General features: G+C 48.2%; 1 protein-coding gene across 3 annotated transcripts in view; it reads left to right on the top strand.

Annotated features, from left to right (window-relative positions):
- Positions 1-21,040, top strand: part of RFTN1 (raftlin, lipid raft linker 1) — a 200,700-nt gene that overhangs the window by 140,516 nt on the left and 39,144 nt on the right. For all 3 annotated transcript variants that reach the window (XM_028099111.2, XM_028099109.2, XM_028099110.2), the window contains 2 exons: positions 3,248-3,587; positions 10,942-11,145. In XM_028099111.2, the coding sequence (XP_027954912.2) occupies positions 3,248-3,587; positions 10,942-11,145 (544 nt within the window). The remainder of the gene's footprint in view (positions 1-3,247; positions 3,588-10,941; positions 11,146-21,040) is intronic.

Below are 21,040 nucleotides of genomic sequence, written 5' to 3'. Positions count from 1 at the left end.
TCATGATCATGATATGATCCAGAAATACGCTGTGCTAGGCAAAAACCTATTTGGGGACCAAATCGGAAGGAGGTTTTGATTCAGGGTTTCTGAGTCAGTGAGGCCTGAGAATTTGCATTTTTAACAAGTTCCCAGGTGATGCTGAGCTGATGCTGCTAATATGGGACCCCACTTCGGGAACCCCTGGCATAGAGGACAAGTTTGAGGTATAGTAGCTCCAAGGAAGATGGTTGTCCAGTTAGCTGTGGGAGAAGGGCACATGTCTGATTCCAGTTTCAAATCCCAGTAAAGGAGGGGAGGACTGGGCTAATGCCCTGGGTCCAGAGTCCTCGCCTCCTCACTCTGGGTGACTGTCAGTCTCTGCAGGATCACAGAAGCCTGGGATCGATAAGGAGAGGGGGTAGAGCAACAGTGATGGTCAGGAGTACCTTTCTCTCCTTCCTCACCCCCGCCAAATATAATGTCTAATCTTCAGAGCAACTGCAAGAGAAGTATGGTTCCCCCACCCCATTTTATGGGTGAGAAAACTGAGACCTAGAAAGTTACATAACATACTCTGATTCCAGAGTCTCACACCTGGAGCTCCAAGCCAGGCCTTTTCTGCCTTCAAACCCCATGACTCAGGCCTATTGGGACCAGCTTTTAAAAAAATGCTTCAGTAGTCAGAGGTGCCTTGTCTGTGGTGAGACACCCGTAGCAGGGGCTGGGTGCAAGTGGGCCAGGTGCCGACAGTGTTGCAGTTGATGAAGGAGAGAGCCCCACTGGAGTGTAGGGGCCTGACAGCTGAAACAGAGGTCTGCAGCTTGCGGGGAGAGAGCTTACTGTCCTTCCTGTAGGAGCTACATCTGGAAATTATTAATAGTATTTTCTCACATATGAAAATTTGTGGCCGTTAGGTTTCGTTCACTTTTACTACAGGTTTAGTGCCTTGAGAATTTGCATAACGTGTGCAAAACTTTAAAAAGCCCATTTCCAAACCCCTTCCGAAGAAAAGCGTTGGCAAGTCAGGTGTGAAATAATTCACAGATTTAGGGCGCCTGGGTGGCTCAGTTGGTTAAGTGACTGCCTTCGGCTCAGGTCATGATCCTGGAGTCCCTGGATGGAGTCCCACATCAGGCTCCCTGCTCGGCGGGGAGTCTGCTTCTCCCTCTGACCCTCCCCCCCTCATGTGCTCTCTCTCTCTCTCTCATTCTCTCTCTCAAATAAATAAATAAAATCTTTAAAAATTTTCAAAAAAATGCACAGATTTAGAAAATTTAAGATTAGAAAAAAGCCACCTCCGTCCCCTGCAGTGGGAATGGGAGGAGTCAGCGCTAAGGTGGCCCGGTTCCCCAGCTCCGACGTACGCCCGCATCCGTGCAGCTATCCACAACTCCCTGGATCACCTCAGTTTAGCTCTGCCCCTGTGCCGCAGCCTCAGGTCCTTGCCGTCTGTCAAGGGTTAAGAGCATATAAGTGATGTAAGAAAAATGTCTCTTCATTTTCTGTAAAACTGAGGAAGGCACATTTTACTCCATGGCTCTACAAGAGTCCTACAACAAGTTTCTCTGTTCCTGACCAGCAAATCATGCTTCTCTCTTACGGACCTCGCACGTTTCCTCATTTCATTTGAGATTCGTAAGATCCATTGCTTTGCCTATGTTGCCAGGAAGCTCAGAGCAAGGCTTCGTAGGCAGTAGCTTAGCTTCCCTTAACCTAAGGTTCTTGGACAGTAATTATCTCCCCCTCTTTTCTTTTGAAAACTTTTGTTACCTGTGTCTTCTTTCAGAAGCTTTCCAAAACAATTTCTAAAAGTAGGTGGGTATCACAGATTAATGGGCGAAAAATGAATTTTCAGAACGGAAAGGGGTTTGTTTCATGGAAAGTTTCTTTTTTGTAATGGTCTTTGAAGAATTAAACAGAAGAATTTATGGAAAATGCCTAGTACAGTGCCTGGGACACAGCAGGTCTGCACTAGATGGTAATTCCTACTATCGTCATTATTTCTAGCACAGGCTAGACTTTATAGAAAGACCGGACTGTACATTTGTAACTGCTCTAGATTGCTTTCCAGAATGTGTAGTGTTGAACTGAAATGACCGTTGGCTTAAAGTTAGGGCAGTTCATCCAAGGAGGGCTGCCTTGGCTTGCTTGTCTCTTAGAGTAGCTCCATGGGGGCGTTTCTTACTAATTCTCAAATGACGGTGGATGACCACTGCAGAAGCCTCAAGATTTTCTGAGGTCATCCACTCAGGGGTTGGTGACTAAGACTTACATAACTCTGAGGTCTTCACTTCCTGATTCATCTGTAGCATCCTCACCCGGAAAGTCCCGTAAAGCCGATTTCCTAGTTTGGGCTGGCTCTTCCTTGATTTTATTAGGCTCTTACTTTCCATTTTTCTTTCCCTTGCGACTATTAAATTCAGTTGCCTGGGGGTATTTGTCAGGGAGGGAAGAGTTAAAGTGCCTCGGTACTCTGCGTGGCCGTTAGCCCCCCATCTCAGGGGCTTAGGAAGTGAGAAGCAAGTTACCTGCGACTGAGACTGGATGGTGTGCACCATGGCTTGGAGAGTCACGAGTCTGCCCAAGCAACACCTGAGGGCCCAGCGTGGTTTTCGGGTGCCTTTGGCTGAGGCGGAGAGCACCACGGAGCAGGTGTTGGTCAGATTTCCCCGCTGTGGGGAATGTGCACACCAGCTTTCACACAGTGGTGATTTTCCCCACCTCCGCCCTTCTCTGCCAAAACAATTGTTTAAAAGAGGAAGCTCTTTCGGTCATAAAATGTCATCTGGTAGTTAGTATATGGCTATATAGACCTACTGGATTATACAGTAGCCTGATTGGCAGGAAGTAGGTGATTCATCAGAAAAAAAAATAATGAAAAAAATAAACTCTTACCAAAATGAACTTCCTCTTTCAAACTCGTTGTTCCAACTCATCCTTTAGAACCTTCTTGCAGCCCCTTAGAAAAAAAATAACCAAAGGGGACTAATGCAGTATTTCGAAGAGAGGTAATCCTCAGCCCTGCCTCACCACATGCTTCATAGTTAAAAAGAGCAAGCCCCATGCTGTCTTTCCCCAGTGGGGCCAGGCTTAGGGTGTGGCCACTGCCTAGAGGGGACTTGGAGCGTCTGCCGCCTTGAGAGATTTCATGTTCAGACCGAAGGATCCCCAGAGGCCTTCAGCGAGGTGTTTTGGATGTTGCACGTGTCTCCCTTCGATAGAACATCCCATCCACGTGGTCGCCTTCATTTTGTTTGCCTCACAGGTCCAGGAGGCTGCGAGTCAGGGCCTGAAATTTGTCGGTGTCATACCTCAGTATGGTTGCCCTGTGAAGTCAGCAGGCAGCAGGCCCCCAGCGGACACCAGAGCTGCGGAAAAGGAGCCGGGCCGGTGCGGGGATGATGAGCCCCCGGGTGCTCCCGCAGGGACAGACAGCGGCCAGGAGCCAGGCCAGGGCCCCGGAGGAGAGACGTCCGTTGCTGAGCAGCCCAGCTTGCCCTCCGGAGAAGGGGACGGTGCAGAACGGTCTCCACACGGAATGAGCAAGGCTCTGGATGGGCCTGATGGTGACCTGTTGGAAGTGCGCGAGGAGCCACTCTCGGCAAGTAAGTATGTCAGCACAGGGACTTTTGACCCACCTACAGACAGGCTAACAGCTTTGCAGTAATCCATGGCATTTTAGGAAAAAGAAATGGAATGAGAGTGTACAGACAGCAGTCCATCCCGCAGGAGAAACTGGATTTTTCTGGGCCTCCTGACTGATTGCTTACTGACACCGTGACTTCCGGGAAAGCAGAACCACATGAAATTGACTTGCAGTTGCTCCAACATGTTACATTTGAAGTGGATTCTAGAACTCGAGGGATTTATCCCCACACTCTTGCGCTGCCCTCGAACAACCTCGCTCTTAGCACAGGAAGCGTTCCTGTGCCGGGCACCAATGCAGAACCCATGCTCCACTTCTGGTCCACTTACTTTGAGTATCCCCCTAAAGAGAGAAATCAAGAAAGACAGTTTTGAGGACGAATTGTGCAGGAAACTGGTGATTCAACTCACTAGGCTGTAAAGAACCAAATTTCAGGGAGTGTGTATAGTTGACGGATCAGCACTGTGGAGAGAAAGATGTGAATCCTCTTACATTGTAACAACCGCTCGAGTGTGCACGTTAGGAAGGCAGTTCCAGATAACAACAGCACAACGATGATAGTAGCCAGCAGTTATTGGTACCAGAGTAGCTGAGACCATGTGTGTGCCTCCTGATGAATGTCTAAGTCTTATCCCAGAAACTTGCATCTTGTCATTGGTGTTGGGCTGGATGTGTTGCTCTGAATCCCCAGAAGGAAGATAGGCCTCCTTGGAGGAGTGTGCAAGGGTGAGGGTTCAGGGCAGGCATAGGCCCTCCAGGAGAAAAAGGCAGGAGTCTTTGAGAGGCAGGTAGCACTGTGGTTAAGAACCTAGACTCTGGGGGGCGCCTGGGTGGCTCAGTCCGTTAAGTGTCTGCCTTCGGCTCAGGTCGTGATCCTGGGGTCCTGGGATCCAGCCCCGGGTCGGGCTCCAGCCCCGGGTCGGGCTCCCCTGCTTCTCCCTCTCCCTCTCCCGCCTGCTGGTGCTCTCTCTTTCTCTCCCTCTCGCTCTCTCTCTTCAATCAGTTAATCAGTAAACTTTAAGAATCTAGACTCTGCTTATATCCATTCCATTTGCCACCTTCTACCTAGGCAGTCTTGGGCAAGTTACCCTCCTGTGCCTCAGTTTCTTACCCTGGTAAATAGAGACAGAACAATAGTTTCTTGTTGAAAGGTTAAGTGAGGGGTACATTTAAGGCACTCAGCACTGCTTGACTAAGTGTGAACTGTTATTATTGGCACACAGGCTCAGTAGCCCTGCCCACAGGCCTCTACCTCTGCACGGAACCCTGGCTTGGAGAAAGGAGGCACTCGGTACTGAAGTACCCCTCAGGACTTTTCTGATATTTCCCGCTCCAGAATCCATCTTTCTCCAAGCCTACTTCCAGACTTCCTGCCCTCTGCGGTTGACCCCAGGGAAAATTCACTGGGGAGACTTGTCCTAGGACCATTTCCCCCACAGGCTGCCCCTGGGGCTGTTCGCCTCCCTCACCCTGAGACTCTCCTCCATTGCTGAACACACAGAGACCCCTCAACACCCAGGGTGTCTTGGCCTGTGTCTCATTTCTTCAAGTCCCTGTTCTTTACTAGCAGACCAGGTCCTGCCGAGGAATAATGGGTTAATGTGTGTCTGGAGGTGGTCAGCCCAATAGTGGATGGGAATTTCGGCCTTGGAGGGTGTTACAGTACCCCACTTTAATCTCACTCAGTGGGCAGTTGGCTGTCCGTTGTCTGCACGCAAAGCTGGCCCTTATCTCTCTACTCGGGAGGCCACAGGTCTCTGAAATTTTGGCAGCTCGTTGCTATCCTTTATTCCTCACTGCGTGGCATAAATGAACCTTTGGACTTGTTTCATCAGTTCATGAATACACAGGCATTACTGGTACAAATACGTGCCTTGAGGGGGATGGGCAGACAACAGTCAGGATGGTGGCATCTCTCTGGGTGAACCAGTCTGAGTTCTTCCAGTGTGCCATCTTGATGGCGCCTCACAACAGCTTTATGATGGCGGATGTGATTATTAAGCCCATTTCGCAGATAAGGAAAATCGCCTTCCATGCCCTCATGTAGTGAAATTTTAGCTTCTAGCTTGAGCATCCAGCCTCCCCAAAGGCTGGACATGCAGGGGCCCTGTCAGCATTGATCATGGCCTTCACCTGACCCAAGCTTCTCTCCTAAATCTTTTGCCTGGGAAGTCTTACCATTTCCTTGCACCATCACCCTGCCCCCGGCATCTCCCCAGCTTCCCCTCCCTGCTGCTTGCTCAGCTTTCAGCTTGCCTTTCTCTCAGGGCCCCCTAAGGAGGGTGAAGTGTTTTTACTCCTCTTTCTGCCAGGTGGGCTTAAATAGGCAATCACAGCAAGACAATTAAAAAAAATCCAGAGGGAGTCTCCCTCTTTCCCCCTCCTTCCTCTCGTTTAATTTATTTCCTTTATAGGAGGCCTAGGGGAGCCGGGTCTAGGCTGCAACTGCTCACATAGGGCTTGCCAGTGAATTCGCCATCCAGACACAGGGCACGCGGGCCCTCCCCAACCCCGTGGGCTCCTGAACGGCCGCTCTGGTCCAGAGGTTATGCTCCCCTTGCCCACACAGGTCCCTCTGGAGACCCATCATGTGGTTCTCTTCCTGATCATTGGCTTATTTCCTGGTCCTGGAGAATTTCCTGAGGGCTCAGTGTCCTTGCTGCGCAGGGATCTCCTGAGCTTGTAGGGACAGCCCGGGGCCCCACTCCTGGACGCTGCCCTTCCCACACTTGCCCCTGCCTTATGGTGAACACACAGCACCCCCAGCAGCTCTGCTCAGAAGAGCACGAATGGCCCCTTGTGGTGCATTTCTGTTGATGGGGAGCATGCTTGCTTCATCTGTAATGAATAGGCCAGGTGGGGAAGGCCCGTGCAGGGAGAGGTTCAGAAGGCGCCCCAGATGTCCATCTGTCACTTCCCTCCTGGCCTGCAACATTCCTGTCTGTCCTTCCCTCAGCGTCTCTGTTGCGACGTCTTCAGTCAGAGAAACGAGGAGGCCGGAAAGGTCCACACAAATTCAGATTGTTCTCACTGTCACTGAAATAGTAACCAAACATCTTCCAAGTGCTGCCCTTCCTGTCCTGTGCCTAGTCACTTAAAATGCTTAGAAATGCCAGCCAGAAACCTGAGCCAGTGACCCCAGTTGTATTTTATTCGGTAGGCCTCCCTGGCAGCGAGCTCACTGTGTGGGGAGGGAAAGGAGGTGTCCTCCTGAGTCTGGCCTTTCTCTTGTGTGGCCCCCCTCCCGCACTGGGCCAGCGCCCTCCCTTCCCCGTGCCCCCAGGATGGTTCTACCCTGTGGTTCTGCCCCCTCCCAGATCTGCCACCTGCCACCATCTTTCTGGCCTTTCACTCAGTCCATTATCAAAGAGCTATTGAGCTCCCCGCCATGGGCAGCAGCTCCTGCCTTCGGTGTACTGATGAAATTCGCCTCTTGTTAGATTTGGGAACAGCCCAAGGTTTGGGGTTGGAAAGACTCTTGGCTTTGCCACTTTCCAGCTTGTGATGTCTGGGGGATCCACTTAAGGTTTCTGGGCGTAGAACCCATGTGGCCCCTCACGTGGGCTGGGAGAGTCACATCAGATGGTGGAGGTGAAAGTGCCCGTGGCTACCACTCTCCTCGCCAGGGGATTCCCGTGGAGCGCATGCCGTGGTTCCCCTACTTTGTCCTCACAAACAGGCCCCACCCAGGCCCAGACGTGCCTTGCTGGTCGTACCCGCGCCTGACAGAAGTCTGAGGCAGTTTGTCTCGGACTCAGGAATCTGGATGGGCTCCAGGCCCTTCTGCCCTCTTGTCCCACCACAGAGCCCACAGCCCTGCTTCCCGGTGCAAACCTTTCATCTGAGCCCCCCTGCCTGTGACCTCAGCAGACCTTAGCTCCCACGCAGTCCACCTACCAGGTCACGTCCGACTCCCACATGTTTCTTCCCACCCAGCCAACTCACCAGCCTCCTCCTCCTCCCACTCTAGCCCTTGGAGCCCCATGCTGTAGCCAGACGCTGAACTCTCTCTTCCCTCCAGCCTGGAGGTCTCTTGGAACACCCAGACCCAACCAGCTTGCCTGCTCCCTGCCAATCACAGGCTCTCTGGGGCCTTACTTGCAGACAGACTGCAGACTTCCGTCCTGTGCCTAAATCCCCACTGCCTGGCATGGGCTTCAGAACTGGGCATCTCCCTCTTTCCTTCCTGCTCCTGAGGAGCTTAGCAAGGCCGGCAGCAGCCAGGAGGCCCCATGAGCCCTCCTCCTTCCCTAGCTTGTTGCGCTTGTCTGGCTCAGGTCAATCCAGCAAACATGTATGTATCCCCTGTCATATTACAGGGACTTCTCTGCACACGGGGGGATCTAAATAGCATGAGGCAAGCTCCCCCTGTGTCAGGGAGGAAGAGAAAGACACGAAGACAAATAAAAATAAAAGGCAAGACAGTCTTGATGCTCCTTGGGTGCTCTGCCAGTCTGATTCTTCAGCTGTTCTCAGAACATTCTCAGAAACAATGCCTTTCCCCCTCCTTTGGGACTTTCTGTCCCATGTCTGGAAAAATCTTCCAGCTGGGGTCATGGCGGAGTCACAGAGCAGCTGAGAAAATTTAAACAAACTTGGGACTTCTTTTTGGAACCCTCGGTGCCTGCTCATGTGATGATGTGTGCTGGAGAATCAGAATATTAAAACATCAAAGGGCATCATTTGGGGACAGTTTCTCTTGGCCGGTTTCCATGTGAGTAGTGAGAGGATTGTGGCCAAGGCTCCAGCGGGAATGGGGAATTAACTAAAGGGTTACGCATCTGAAATCAGGTTTCTCCCAATATTTCATCACTACTAATGCTTTGGAGGCTCTCGAGTCCAGCAGCATTTCCTTCCCTTCCTGACAAATTTATTTCTGTCTCTGGCTTCAGCCCTCTTCCCTGGGGAGGCTCCCAATGGGTGGGCTGGGGCGCTGTGAGCACCGCGCTGTGTACCTTGTCTGGCGGTCTCTGCCTTCCCTTCACCCCACGTCCAGCAGCCCCCCTTCCCTTTTTCTGTTTCATTATGCATTTGGGAAATTTGTGTTTCTGTCTTGCCATGTGAGTGAGGAATCCTTCTGGGTGATAAAGTGTTGTCATGTGTTTTTGGACTTTGGCCGTGGTCAAATTCTCCACTCGCCTCTCCCATGTAGAGGCTGTGATTTCTTTTTCTTTTTAAGAAAACTTAGCCTTAGTTCTCTGGAATGAGAACACACCCCAGCAGGCCGGACAACCCCAGGGAATTCGTACCTCAGGAGTGGCTCTCAGTTTCTGAGGATAAATGCCCAGGATTCCTTGAGCCTTGGTAAGGCAATCTGAGGTGTATTCTGTACAGTGTCTCAGGGGCCTCTGTTAGCTGAGTCCCAATTACTTCACTGGCTTCCCTCGCTTCCCTGTTTCCTACCCCTACTCCTTTGCTCTGTTTCCTGGGATCACGTCCCAAATAAACTACTGGCACTCAGAAACTTACAGGGTTTGCTTTGGAAGAAATCCAGGTGAAGTCAGGGACCCACTAAAGCGTCGCTTGTCTTCTTGTCTTTAGTAGCCCGGGCTTCTATTTGAACCCCTAGCATGTAAGGACTGGAGAAGGCCTGATCCTGTAGTTCACATCATGTCCCCCTTAGTTCCAATCCATTGCTTGATTCCACCCCCATTACAAGCCTTCCTTTGCTCGACTCCATTCCTTCAGTGTATATTTCAAAGTCATGAATATAGTCTAGTGATTACCACTTCCGTACACCAAGACCTAATTTCTTGCGTGAAAGCATTTACTGGTGAGAGGTGGCTTCCTGAGTCAGGCAAATGGACTGAGAAAGGTAATTTGCAATGGGGATCATAAATGGGCCAGATTCGGTTGTTTAAAATCCCATCTTCAAAAAGTGGCCACCTTTCTTTCCTAATTGGTTCTATCCAATGGATGACCTGAAATGGTCCCCCCACCCCCGGTAGCTTAACTCTTGCTGATGACAAAGTGTCATGGCCTGGCATTGCTCCCTAGAGATCTCGGCTGCTGTTTGCTCAGATGGAGCTATAAAAGACTTCCTTTGCCCGAATACAATACCTATTGGGATAATTTTAGATGTTGTGTGGATGGACATATTTGGTGTTAATGTGCCTCATCATTCCCTTCTGTTTATAGCAAGTGGTAGCTATTTGGTCATGAAGCGACGTTTCCATTTTAAATTCATTTATTTAACTAAAGGAAAGTGATTGTGCTTAAAAGAATAATAATTCAGCTAATGTTTGGATACTGCAAAATTGTGAGATACTGAAGTATGGGAGACCGCGTCCCAGAATGTGGGACGAGGCCCGGTCTCTCCTGCAGGGAGCAATAGTGTGCTGTGTCCTTTTTGCTAATGTCAACCATTGTTTACGACCTTTAAAATATTTCTTTGAAAGAAGGGTGGGGATTTTCTTATTATTCCAATAGATATTTTTGGAAACCAAAGCATATTCCTGACTAGCCTGTGTGAGCAAAGCTTTTTAAGCTGGGTAAACTCTGATTGCTTGACTAAATGAGTAACACAAAAATAGACCTTTAAGACTTAGATTGAAAATCCAGGTACTTGTTTCTCGAGGCCGATGCTGCTCACTCGAGGCCAGCAGCACGTACGGCTGGTGCGGGTCAGCTGCCGGGCGGTAGTGAGTATTGATTTTTGAAGAACTGAGCTATAAATGAAGGAAGGAAAAGCTCAGAGCTCCACTCCCGGTGCCATCTACCTACCACTCCAGGCAGGAACCCCCATTTACGGGAACATACTATTTTTACATATCAATGGTGTGTTTTTGATGTACTTGATTTAAGTATTATGGTTTCGGCCCCAGGAAACACCGCTGCAGTTTATAAATAGTGAGTTCAGGGGTGTACAAGGTTCCTGGAATTAAAGCAGTATTTTTATTTTTATGTGCCTCTATATATGCACCTTTTATAAGAAGGCCAGCTCTTACCCAAATATGTCCACTTTTCCCCCAAAAAACACCCTTGTATGAGTTTCTAGAAATGTCTACAATGTCTTCACAAACACCTGACTGTACAAACTGATCCCAGATAGCAGCTGTTCATCATCATATGCCAGATTCAAAACCCACGTCCCCCACTGGAAGCTCAACCTTTGACGTCCATTTCCCTTTCAAGGCTCCCTAACTTACAACCTGGAATCAGGTTTTATTATTCGGCAACAGTGCACCCTAACAGAGAGTTTACCTTTGATAGCGTTTCTCCAAGCTCCTAAGAGGTTCCACTAGACCCAAGGAGGCAGGTTTTTTGTCACTGTTTGACCTCTTCTCTCCCACTTCCTTTACAAATCCCAACAGAAATGGAGATCCTCGCCCTTTTCAACAAACCGAAGAGCCATCAGAAGTGCCGGCAATACTATCCTGTCAGCATTCCTCTCCGGGTCTCCAAGAACGGCCAGACGGTGAGCGGTTTGGACGCCAACTGGTTGGAGCACATGAGTGACCACTTCCGGAAAGGAGGCATGCTGGTGAATGCGGTCTTCTACCTTGGCATGGTCAATGGTATGCAAGTTACAAACCTTGGGCGGCCCTCACCAACTCTGCTTCTCTTTTTATCTTAGCCCGTCTTCGGAGCCTGCCCCATTCAGAAAGCTCCGCAGCTGATAAACTCGCTGCATTTGATTTCTACTTAACACATTTGGAGGAATTGTCCACAAAACCCATCACCTGTGCTCCCTGAACCTTTCTGGGAGTCAGCCAGGTATCTTCTAAAATGACAGCGAAAGGGAAGTGATTCTGTGTTTTTGATGGTGGCCTCAAATCCATGTTGCTTTTAGAGCCTTTTAAAAAAAAAGATGATTTCCCGCTTGTTAATTATCCCCTGGGATCATGCCGCTCCAAAAGTGCAAATTGTTTGTAGACACTATTACTGTTGGAAGTAGCAGTAGAAGCACCTTGGAATTAACCCCAGAGAAGTGAATCGAACTGCCTCATTTCTATAAGCTCTGTAGAGACACACACTGTCTCTGGGTCTCATGGCACCCAGTGCCCCCTCCTCAGTAATGAGTTCTCTCTGGGGGTGGCTGCATGGAGTAGCCCTATTGATGGCCGCTCTTCTAAGGCAGAGAGAGGGTGTGCCCACAGCAGGAAAGTGTGTTAGGCAAAGAAAGGGTTTGGGGTTAACACAATGGCAAGTTGAGTCACTAGGGTGTATCAAAGCTGGGAGGCGGTCTGGGGAGTGGGGCCAACATGCCAGCATGTAAGGATCCTGAGGGCTACCAGTCAGCAGGATTCCTAAGTGAAATGTAACACCAGAATTCTTGATCCCAGCCGAAGCTGGCAGGGGGAATTGATAGCACCGTGTCTTGGTTGTCGAGCAGTTTTCTCTCCAAGAATTAGGAGAGTCAGGAACGGAGTTTGGATTCTACATTATTTGCAATCCTTGAAATGCCAGCAAACATCTGCAGAAGAGACATCAGTCTTAATTCGGAAGGTACACACTTTAAATCATCAGAAGCCTTGGAACATTGTACAGCACAGACAGGTCTTAATTTTGGATGCAAGTCCCTTGTTCCTATCTAAATATCAATATCTCATGTTAACATATTAACACGATAGCAGCAAGCATTGTAAGTATAAGGGGCCAGAACCATTTGTGGAATGGGTGAATGATGTGAAAAAGGTGGCTGGCTCGTTAAGAATACTGTCAAGCAGCACTGTCCAACAGAACTTTCTGTGATGATAGGAGAGTTCTGTATCTGTGCTGTCCAATATAGTAGCCACCAGCCATACATGGCTATTGACCACTTCAAAGCACATAAATATATTATAAATTACTGTATGTTCTTAGTAGCTAGTTGTGTATTAGTGTGGTTCTAGAGTATACATTTTATTAATACAACTAATGAAGAGCCAATACGGTTCTCTGCTAGCGAGGTTGGTAGCCTCCCTCTGTACAAGGAGGCCTTCCCTGGGGGCTTGGGAAGGTTCCGGAGGCCAGAGAACATCACAGTCTGTTTTGAGATGCACCATAAAACACTAGTGACATCTACTTGCAACAGATGTTTACAGCCTTGATTCACTGGCCTTAGGGGAGGCCAGGGAGGAGCCCCTTCGCCTCCTGCCTCCTGCGGGGACACTCCGTCACCCATCTTGGGTGGTGTCAAGGACTCCTTTTATCTCCCCTTAGGCCCGTAGAGGCTCTCTGTGGCCATACGCCCTTTAAATTTCTCCCTGGGAAACTGATGGTTAGTTGTACCAAAATCTTAAAGATGTTCAGTGACTCACTGAGGAGAGCGGCTACATAGGCAGCCCGGCTTTGGAGAATTCAGGTGTCAAAAGGGAAATTTTCTCTGGTCCTGCTGCCCAGCATGTCTGCGGCAAGCTGAGGACACCTCAAAAGTTCACAATGCCATTTATCATCTTTTGGGCCATTATGGCTTTGGCATTCAAGGCCACTCCCTCCTCCTTCCTCCTACCCTGTTCCCTGACCTCGAGTCCAAAAACACAGATAATTCATAGAGTTTTTTCTTCAGATTTGACTGGAGTGTTTGAAATGCTGTCATATCCTCCCTTGGCTTTAGCTGCATGAAATCCAGCCCTTCTGCCTGGAAGACAGAACATGAAATTTCCCCTGGCAAGTGCAACTGGAAGCCGAGCCCCAAGCTCCACCGCAGCTGCCCGGCTTGGTCTCAGGGATGGCTGCAAAATTCTCAGAACAACATTTATTTAAACCCACTCAAAATCCAAATGCAATTTCACCCTGTGTCCTTCTGATGGGAGGGGTATGTGACTAGGGAGTAATGCTCAGTGGGTTAGGGTGTTTCTGCTCTGGAAAAGCCCAAGTTTTCCGTTGGCCAGGGATGAAATATGCATATGCTCTTTTCCCAGAATTAAAAAAAAAAAGGCAAGCTGATCATAATTCTAAAAAGGGACCTATTTCTAATAAGATAATTAGTGTTCTTACAAGTAAACCTGGCAGAGTTGGAAGCACATCTTTAAGCTGTTTGCCATCTGGAAAAACACCAGTCTTGATTCTTAAATGGATATTTGTACTCTGAAATATTTTCCACAGACTCATAAAACTCATGAGAACTTTGTCCCATAAACAGGGTGATGTTTAACTGAATAATTCAGTTAGGACTCCAGCTTCTGTTTTCAAGCCTTTACCCCCCAGGACATGGAAAGACTTGAACGGTCCTTAAATTTGGGCCTTTGCTGAGTCTCTAGGCTCCTCTGCTGGGGTCAATTATTAAGCCCTAGAAGGACCAGGTGTCTTGGGCTGGGGAGGCTGTGCCCTTGGGCCCTGGCAAGCCAAAACACAGAAAAAAGTGAAGCATAATTATGCTAATGGACCCCTAGCAATTACTCTGTGCTGGTGCTGGTCTAAGCAGTTCAAACATAGGAACTCATTTAATCCCCATAACTCAGTGAAGCAGCTACTGTTGTTATCCCTGTGACACAGCTGTGGAAACTGAGGCACAGAGTGGTGAAGGCATTGCTAAGGTTAGTAAGTGGCAAGAAAGTAGTAGGAAGAAAGAAGGGGAAAGGGAGGGGAAAGGGACATGAGGAGGAGGTAAAAGAAATGACCATGTTGGCCAGAGGTTGAGCCTCCCAGGGAGGCCTTGGTGGCCCTAGGGAAGGGAGGGGAGCTCCAGAGTCACCTTTAGGGAAGTAGCAGGACCTGGGGTGCCAGCCTTCCGTGTGGATGAGTCCAGGGGTAGGTCAGAAAGCCGGGCGGACAGAAACACAGAAACACCACCCAGTGAGACAGAAGCCAGAATCTCTGCTTCCAGAGGGTGGGAGACGCCAGGAGGGGAATCCTTCTGCTGTTGATGAGGAGTCAGGTGGCTGTCCCCAAGGGGAAGGGCAAGGTGCGCCTGGGTGCCCACCATCTGAAGACCCCCCCAGGAGCCTGCTTTCTTCAAACCAAGGGCCTCCGGGCCGGCAGAATCCCTGCCACCATCACTGGCTACCAGTGCTCTTTGCCTGCCCTGGCCCTCCCTTTGTCCCCTGGCTGGACCTGTCCTTGCTCTGCACTCCTTATTCTACCCTTGCCCTATCCTTGTTCCCACCTCCCACTGCCCTCGCGCCATGCTCCCTTGGCCCGGTCCTGACTCTCCTTCCCCCACTCCCCCGGCCCTTCCCTCACCCTCTCCTGCCCCACAGTCCCTACATCTCTGGAGGTATCATCCTTACCCAGCCCACATTCAGATGTTTTCTGTTGTTTCCAAAATGTTCTTTGCAGCAGGTGGTTCAAACCAGAATCCAGTCCACCAGGTTGTGCTGCGTGTGGTGACCATGGCCTCACTTCTCTTTGACCTAAAAGAGTCATTTCTTTATGACCTTCACTGCTTGAAATAAACCCAGCCTCTTACCCTGCAGAATGTCCTGCATTATTTGTCTGGTCTGTGCCTCGTGGTGTCATTTACCTAATTCTCTAGCCTCTATATCCTGCAAACTGGCATTTCGTTCTAAGGCCTTGATAAATGAAGCACTGTGACCGCAGTACATTCCAGATGATGTTGGGTTTTACACGCCACACCTCACCAGGAGACACGTTATACCTGGATGGCTCTCCTTTGCTAGCCTTTTGAAAGATTGTCTTCCCCAAGAATGTCCGCATCTAAATCCAAATGGCATTTGGTATTTTTATCATCTTTTTTGATGCCTAGCATAACCTACATTACTTTATATTTGCAAAATACGCATGTAAAAAATGTACCTATTTCAAATAAAATACACATAGAGATACATGTTTTATACAGACATACTTGCAAGCCCTCGGGTGGGTTCTGCGTCCTATACTTCTTAGCACCCCAGGGGTTGTAAACCACGCACCGTATACAGAAGGTGATCGATAAAAGTTTCCGGATGGTGTTCAGTAATGCCGATGGAGATGAGGGGAGAAGCTGGTGTTAGGGTGCGCATCACAGGAGCCTGGGGGATTGAAGAGCTAGGTGTAGGTGGAATGGAAAGGAAGGGAGATGAGGCAGTTGCAGGTGCTTCCAGCAGCCACTCCCTTGGAACATGGCTATCTCCGGGAATGTTTGGCCTACTGATTACAGGCATGGCTCGTATTTCAGAGGAACCACTCACCACCAATGTCAGGGGGAGAGTTTCCTTATGCCATAAATGCATTTTCCCTTATATCCATAGCACATCTTCAAATGAACTTTTTTTTTAAGATTTTATTTATTTGTTTGACAGAGAGAGAGAGACAGGGAGAGAGGGAACACAAGCAGGGATGGGGGTGGGAGAGGGAGAAGCAGGCCTCCCGCTGAGCAGGGAGCCCGATGTGGGGCTCGATCCCAGGACCCTGGGACCATGACCTGAGCTGAGGCAGACACTTAGTGACTGAGCCACCCAGGCGCCCCTTTGAATGAACTTTTTATTGCAGTATCACACACATACAGAAAACTATGCCCATTTTAAAGATATAGCCCAGTAGATTTCCACAATGTAACCAGCACCAGAGCGAGAAATAGAATATACCAGCCCCCCTAAAAGCTCCCCTCATGCCCCTTATAGTCCTTATCCCCTGGGAGTGACCGTAGTTGCAACTTGAAACACCAGAGATGAGTTGTAAACTTTATATGAATGGAATATATGAATGAATGCCCTTCTTGTGTTTGGCTTCTTTCACTCACTGTATTTGTGAGACCCACCCACATTTTTACACGTAATTGCAGATCATTTTTTTCTCAATGCTGTGCACGATCTCTTGCGTTGAAATGTACAACTGATCCACGTCCAAGTATGTTTTTATTTTTTGTCCCATAGAGGAAGTCATGCCACCTGCACAGATTTAACCCCAAACTGAAGCCCTAAGGCCAGTCTCACTGTGACTCCACTAAGACGCCACCCGAAACACCAGGCGTGGAATATGGTATAGTGGTCAGGTAACTCTGCCAGGCTAGGAACCTGGGCTGGGCGTCATGACCCCCAGCTGGAGCCCCAGCGCCCAGCATAGAGTGGTAGCTCAGTGAATCTCTGTCCATGATTGAAATGGCGTAGGCTTTGGAATCAAACAAACAACATTTTAGATCTAGTTTGGCCCCTGAGTTCCGTTTGAACGTGGACACATGATTGAACTTCTGTGGCCTCCAGTCACTCACCCACTAAGAGGGAATGAGTAGCCTTGCAGATTTGGGGGAAAGATTCAATGAGAAACTATCAACTGTGCCTGGTCTCATGCCTCACAACCAGCAAGCCCCAGACCAGCGCATTTCTTCCCCGTCTGGTTGGCCAAATGGCTCTGCACTTGCAGGCTCACCTTGCTGTAACTGAAGAGGGGGAATACCTCCTCTAGGTCACTCAGGCAGGCCAAGAGCAGCCATGAGGGCTCAGGAAGAGGGAGGCAGTAGGCCTGCTCAATCTTTTGATGTCAGTCAATTAGGCTTGGTATGGTTGGGGAGCAGCATGGCACCATGACCTGGGGTTGGATGACCAGTAATTACATTTATGGTGGGGGTTGCAGGCAGGTCGGTATGACGGCATGCACAGTTATGGTTATGCAGTTGGCACGTGCCATTCCTGGCACCAGGGTGGTGCTGTAAGCAGCCTCTGATGGGTAACAGGGGCTCTCAGAGACCTAAGGAAATCTGTTAGGCTGGGTACCCCAGTAGGGGCAATGTAGTCCAGTCTAGCTTGTTAAAAGGAGAATGGTGACTTTTTATTTCATCCCGCAAAACTAGACCACATACATTGACCACTTGTCACCGTGTGCACGTTTCTAGCTGGATTTTGGAGAACACCACAAGGATAAGCCTGAAGCTTAGCTCGCTAAGTCCCGGAGGCTGCAGGGGAAGAGCGGTTGCTCCCCAGAATTTACTTCTTGGAATAATAGGGCAAATCTCCTTTTTGCACATCCTTCTTATAAATCATAAGCTTGGAATGTTAAGGTGGCCTTTTGCCAAAAGACCGACATCAAATATTTATACAATACCAGGGCAAATAGCTCTCTGTGCACAGTAGGGAAGCATCTTTACTTTAATAAAAAATGCAGTGATAATGGAGTGTTTTCCATAGATGTAGGGTGATTTAACCTTTTACATTGGGAGCCTTCCCTCTAAGCTAGACCTATTTATACCCAGCTCGGTGCACATTACAGCATGGTTGAGCTGGTGAAGGTAATGAGGAGTTGGAGAGTGGATGAGGCCGTCAAAATAAGGGGCTCTTTAAAAGCCCAGCTGTCTGCTCTCTGTGGTTCATTGGCTTTTTTGCTGTTACAGATGATCAAATTTTGACAGCCATTCTGAACTTGCTTCATAGTTAAGTAGGTGAATCAGCACTCTGGATTAGAATAGCAGAGCGGCGGGCTGAGAGGCTGGAGAGCCGACAGTGGATGAGACAAGCTGGTAAACAAGGACCCGGTTTATTCCAACTTCACAGCCCACGTCTGGCCATACCTCTCCCCACTGACCACACAGTCGTCCTTCCAGGCCTGTGACCTGGGAGGAAGGAGGGGAAGGAAGTCTGGCTGAGTGGCAGTGACTCCTTCCCCCTTCTGGACCCCAGCTCTGTTGGCAGGCTGAATACACATCATCATAATTCTGTCAGAGCAGGTTCTCTAGTACGTCAAGCACATGGTAGGCACATTTTAAGGGCTTGTAGCTTTTCCATTGAGATTTGTATGTAAAGACTTTGGGAATTGGAGAGAACATCTTTTGGTAGAAGCCTTGGGGGAATTTGTGCTCTGTTGGTATAACCCTGAGGGAATCATTGAGTCTCTTCCAGTCTCGAGTATCCCCGGGTCAGGACTTGGGAAAGCTTTACTCAAAGTGATTCTGTAGGGCATTCCTACTGTGGCAGGAGCTCCAGCTGGATCTTTGTTACCCAGAACTTTAAAAGTGAGCTTGACGGTGGTCCATCTTATCCTGAAGCCCCAGATACTTGTAATATGGTTCAGCTGAAGAGCAGCCCTGTTCTTCCCTGGTTATCTCTGTAAAACGTCTCTTAGGAGGGCATCGAGCAAACACTTGGGGAAAACTTTTTAGCAGAGCAGATGAGAGAGGCAAGCTTAAGCACTTTGGCTAAAGCTCTTTGATAACAGTCTCTCAGGAAACGAATAAGAAACTAGAGCATGGTGTTGATTAACTTACATGGCTCGTACTTGAAATGGAGTATTATCCTGTCAGGTTGGAATAGTATCTGGATAAGGCTGCTTTGTACTCCAGGAATTACTCTCACAGCTGGTCAGGCCTCTCTATCACTCTGGAATAATCAAGAATACCACCCAAGCCAACCAAAAGTATACCCGTCTCCTATTTTTGAGGTTTAGGTTGGGCATTGCATCAGTCAGCTTTTGCCACAATAATGCTGGGCAACAAACCACTCCAGAGTTATTGGCTTAAAACAGTAATGATTTATTCTGTCATATTTGTGGGTTGGCATGAGCCACTCCATGAGGCAGTTCTGCTGATCTTAGCAGGGCCCACTCTCAGGTCTGTGGGTCAGCTGATCTAAGCTAAGCTCCACTGGGGCAGCTCTGTTCCATGAGTCTTTCAACTTCTTGGAACCAATGGGCTCGCTGGGGCATAACCTCTCAAAGTGGCGGCAGAGGTAGAAAAGATGAAGCTCAACCACACAAGCGCTTGCCAAGCCCCTATTGCATCATACCTGCTAATATCCCGTTGGCCACACAAGTCACATGGATAAGCCCCTCGTTGTCTGGTCTCCCCACCAGTCATCTTAATCTTGACTTCCTTCTCTCATGGTTCCATTGCTCTTCCGGTCCTTGGCTGCCCCTCATTCACTGTGCATTTCTACTCCAGCTCTTTCCTCTACCTAGAACTCTCAAACCCTGAAGATCCATAAGGCTTCCTTGCTTAATTAAGTTCCTATCTCTACTCCAAATGGGGAGACCTGCCCCGGTCACCTCTTCCAAAAATAGCCAACCATTGCCTCCGCCTTCACTCCCTCCCCTTAGCCCACTTTATATTTTTATAACATTTATCACCTGTGACATTATGTTGCTGTCACCGTCCCCCCACTGAAGGTAAGCTCCGTGGGGCAGAGACTTCATTTGTCTTGCTTGCAAGATCGCCAGTGAGGACAGTAGTATCTTGCATGAAACTGATGCTAGGTAGGCATTGGAATGAATGAATGAGTAGCTAGAAAGATTTTCAGTATAAGTTTGAATGCTTCCAGTTAACACAGTGCTCACTCTTCTGAGGTTTTATCTTCTGTTTTTTAGTTTACTGTAAGGAAGGTTCTATTTATATTTACTAAAATTTTCTCCCCATAGTTCCTAAAACTTTTTGGTCTAGTTCTGCCTTCAAGAGCCATGTAGAGGAGAGAAAAAGAAAATTATTTTTCATGTGTGTTATCTGTTAACTGGTATTATCCTTGTGTTAACTCTTGCATTAACCTTGTAGAAAAGGATAAAGAGAAATGCAAATTGTACTTAATCCCACCACTCATACCTGCTACTAGATTTTATATATTCCCTTAAAGTTTGTTTGTCTAACCCCTTTTAACATAAAAATTCACATACAGCTCATACTGTAGTCCTGTATCCTGTTTATTTTTCTTTATAACATTGTCTCTAAGGAATTTTTCTGAATCATTAAATTCCCATGATTTTTCTGTGACCACATAGTATTTAATTGTATGGAAGTCTCCTAACTTACTTTTCTATGGTTGAATATTTGGATTGTTGAGCATTTAGATTATTTTTTTAATTTTTAAAAAATTTATTTATTTGAGAGAGAGTGCATGAGTGGGAGGGACAGAGGGAGAGGGAGAGAGAACCTCAAGCAGACTCCATGCTGAGTGTGGAGCCTGTCACGGGGCTCGATCCCAGGACTCCGAGATCACGACCTGAGCTGAAACCAAGAGTCAGATGCTTAACCAACTGAGCCACCCAGGAGCCCCTAGATTATGTTTTCAAGTAATTTTATAAGTAAAGTTTGTAGATAAATATTTGATGGCTTTAGGGGTTATTACCTAGGATAGACTGAAAGAGGTAGTCTTTCTGGGTCAAAGACAATGGACTTTTTTGTTTCAGGCTCTTGAGACATCGTGAAATTGCTCTCCAGAAAGATCATGCAGTTAAAAATTCCCTTAAGTGCCATAAGCTTTTTATACACATATAAAAAATGTTAAGCTTAGCCATTTATTTATTTTTCTTTGCTGTTGCAAATAATTTTCTCACTTAATGGCCTTTGGATTTTGTTCATGAAGTCTGTTGGAAGACAGAGGCTAAATATTTGTTTTTTTTAATGTATTTTCTTAAAGATTTTTTATTTATTTATTTGAGAGAGAGAGAATGAGAGCCAGAGAGCACGAGAGGGAAGAGGGTCAGAGGGAGAAGCAGACTCCCTGCTGAGCAGGGAGCCCGATGTGGGACTCGATCCCGGGACTCCAGGATCATGACCTGAGCCAAAGGCAGTTGCTTAACCAACTGAGCCACCCAGGAGCCTGAGGCTAAATATTTGTTAAGTATTTAGATCTG

Source organism: Eumetopias jubatus, unplaced genomic scaffold (assembly GCF_037043125.1).
Source record: "Eumetopias jubatus isolate StellerSeaLion01/CBP00866 unplaced genomic scaffold, mEumJub1_p1.0 scaffold_1, whole genome shotgun sequence".
In the NCBI taxonomy this organism is placed as follows: domain Eukaryota; kingdom Metazoa; phylum Chordata; class Mammalia; order Carnivora; family Otariidae; genus Eumetopias; species Eumetopias jubatus.
Note: the sequence above shows the minus strand (reverse complement) of the source record. Positions and strands in the feature narration are given on the sequence as shown.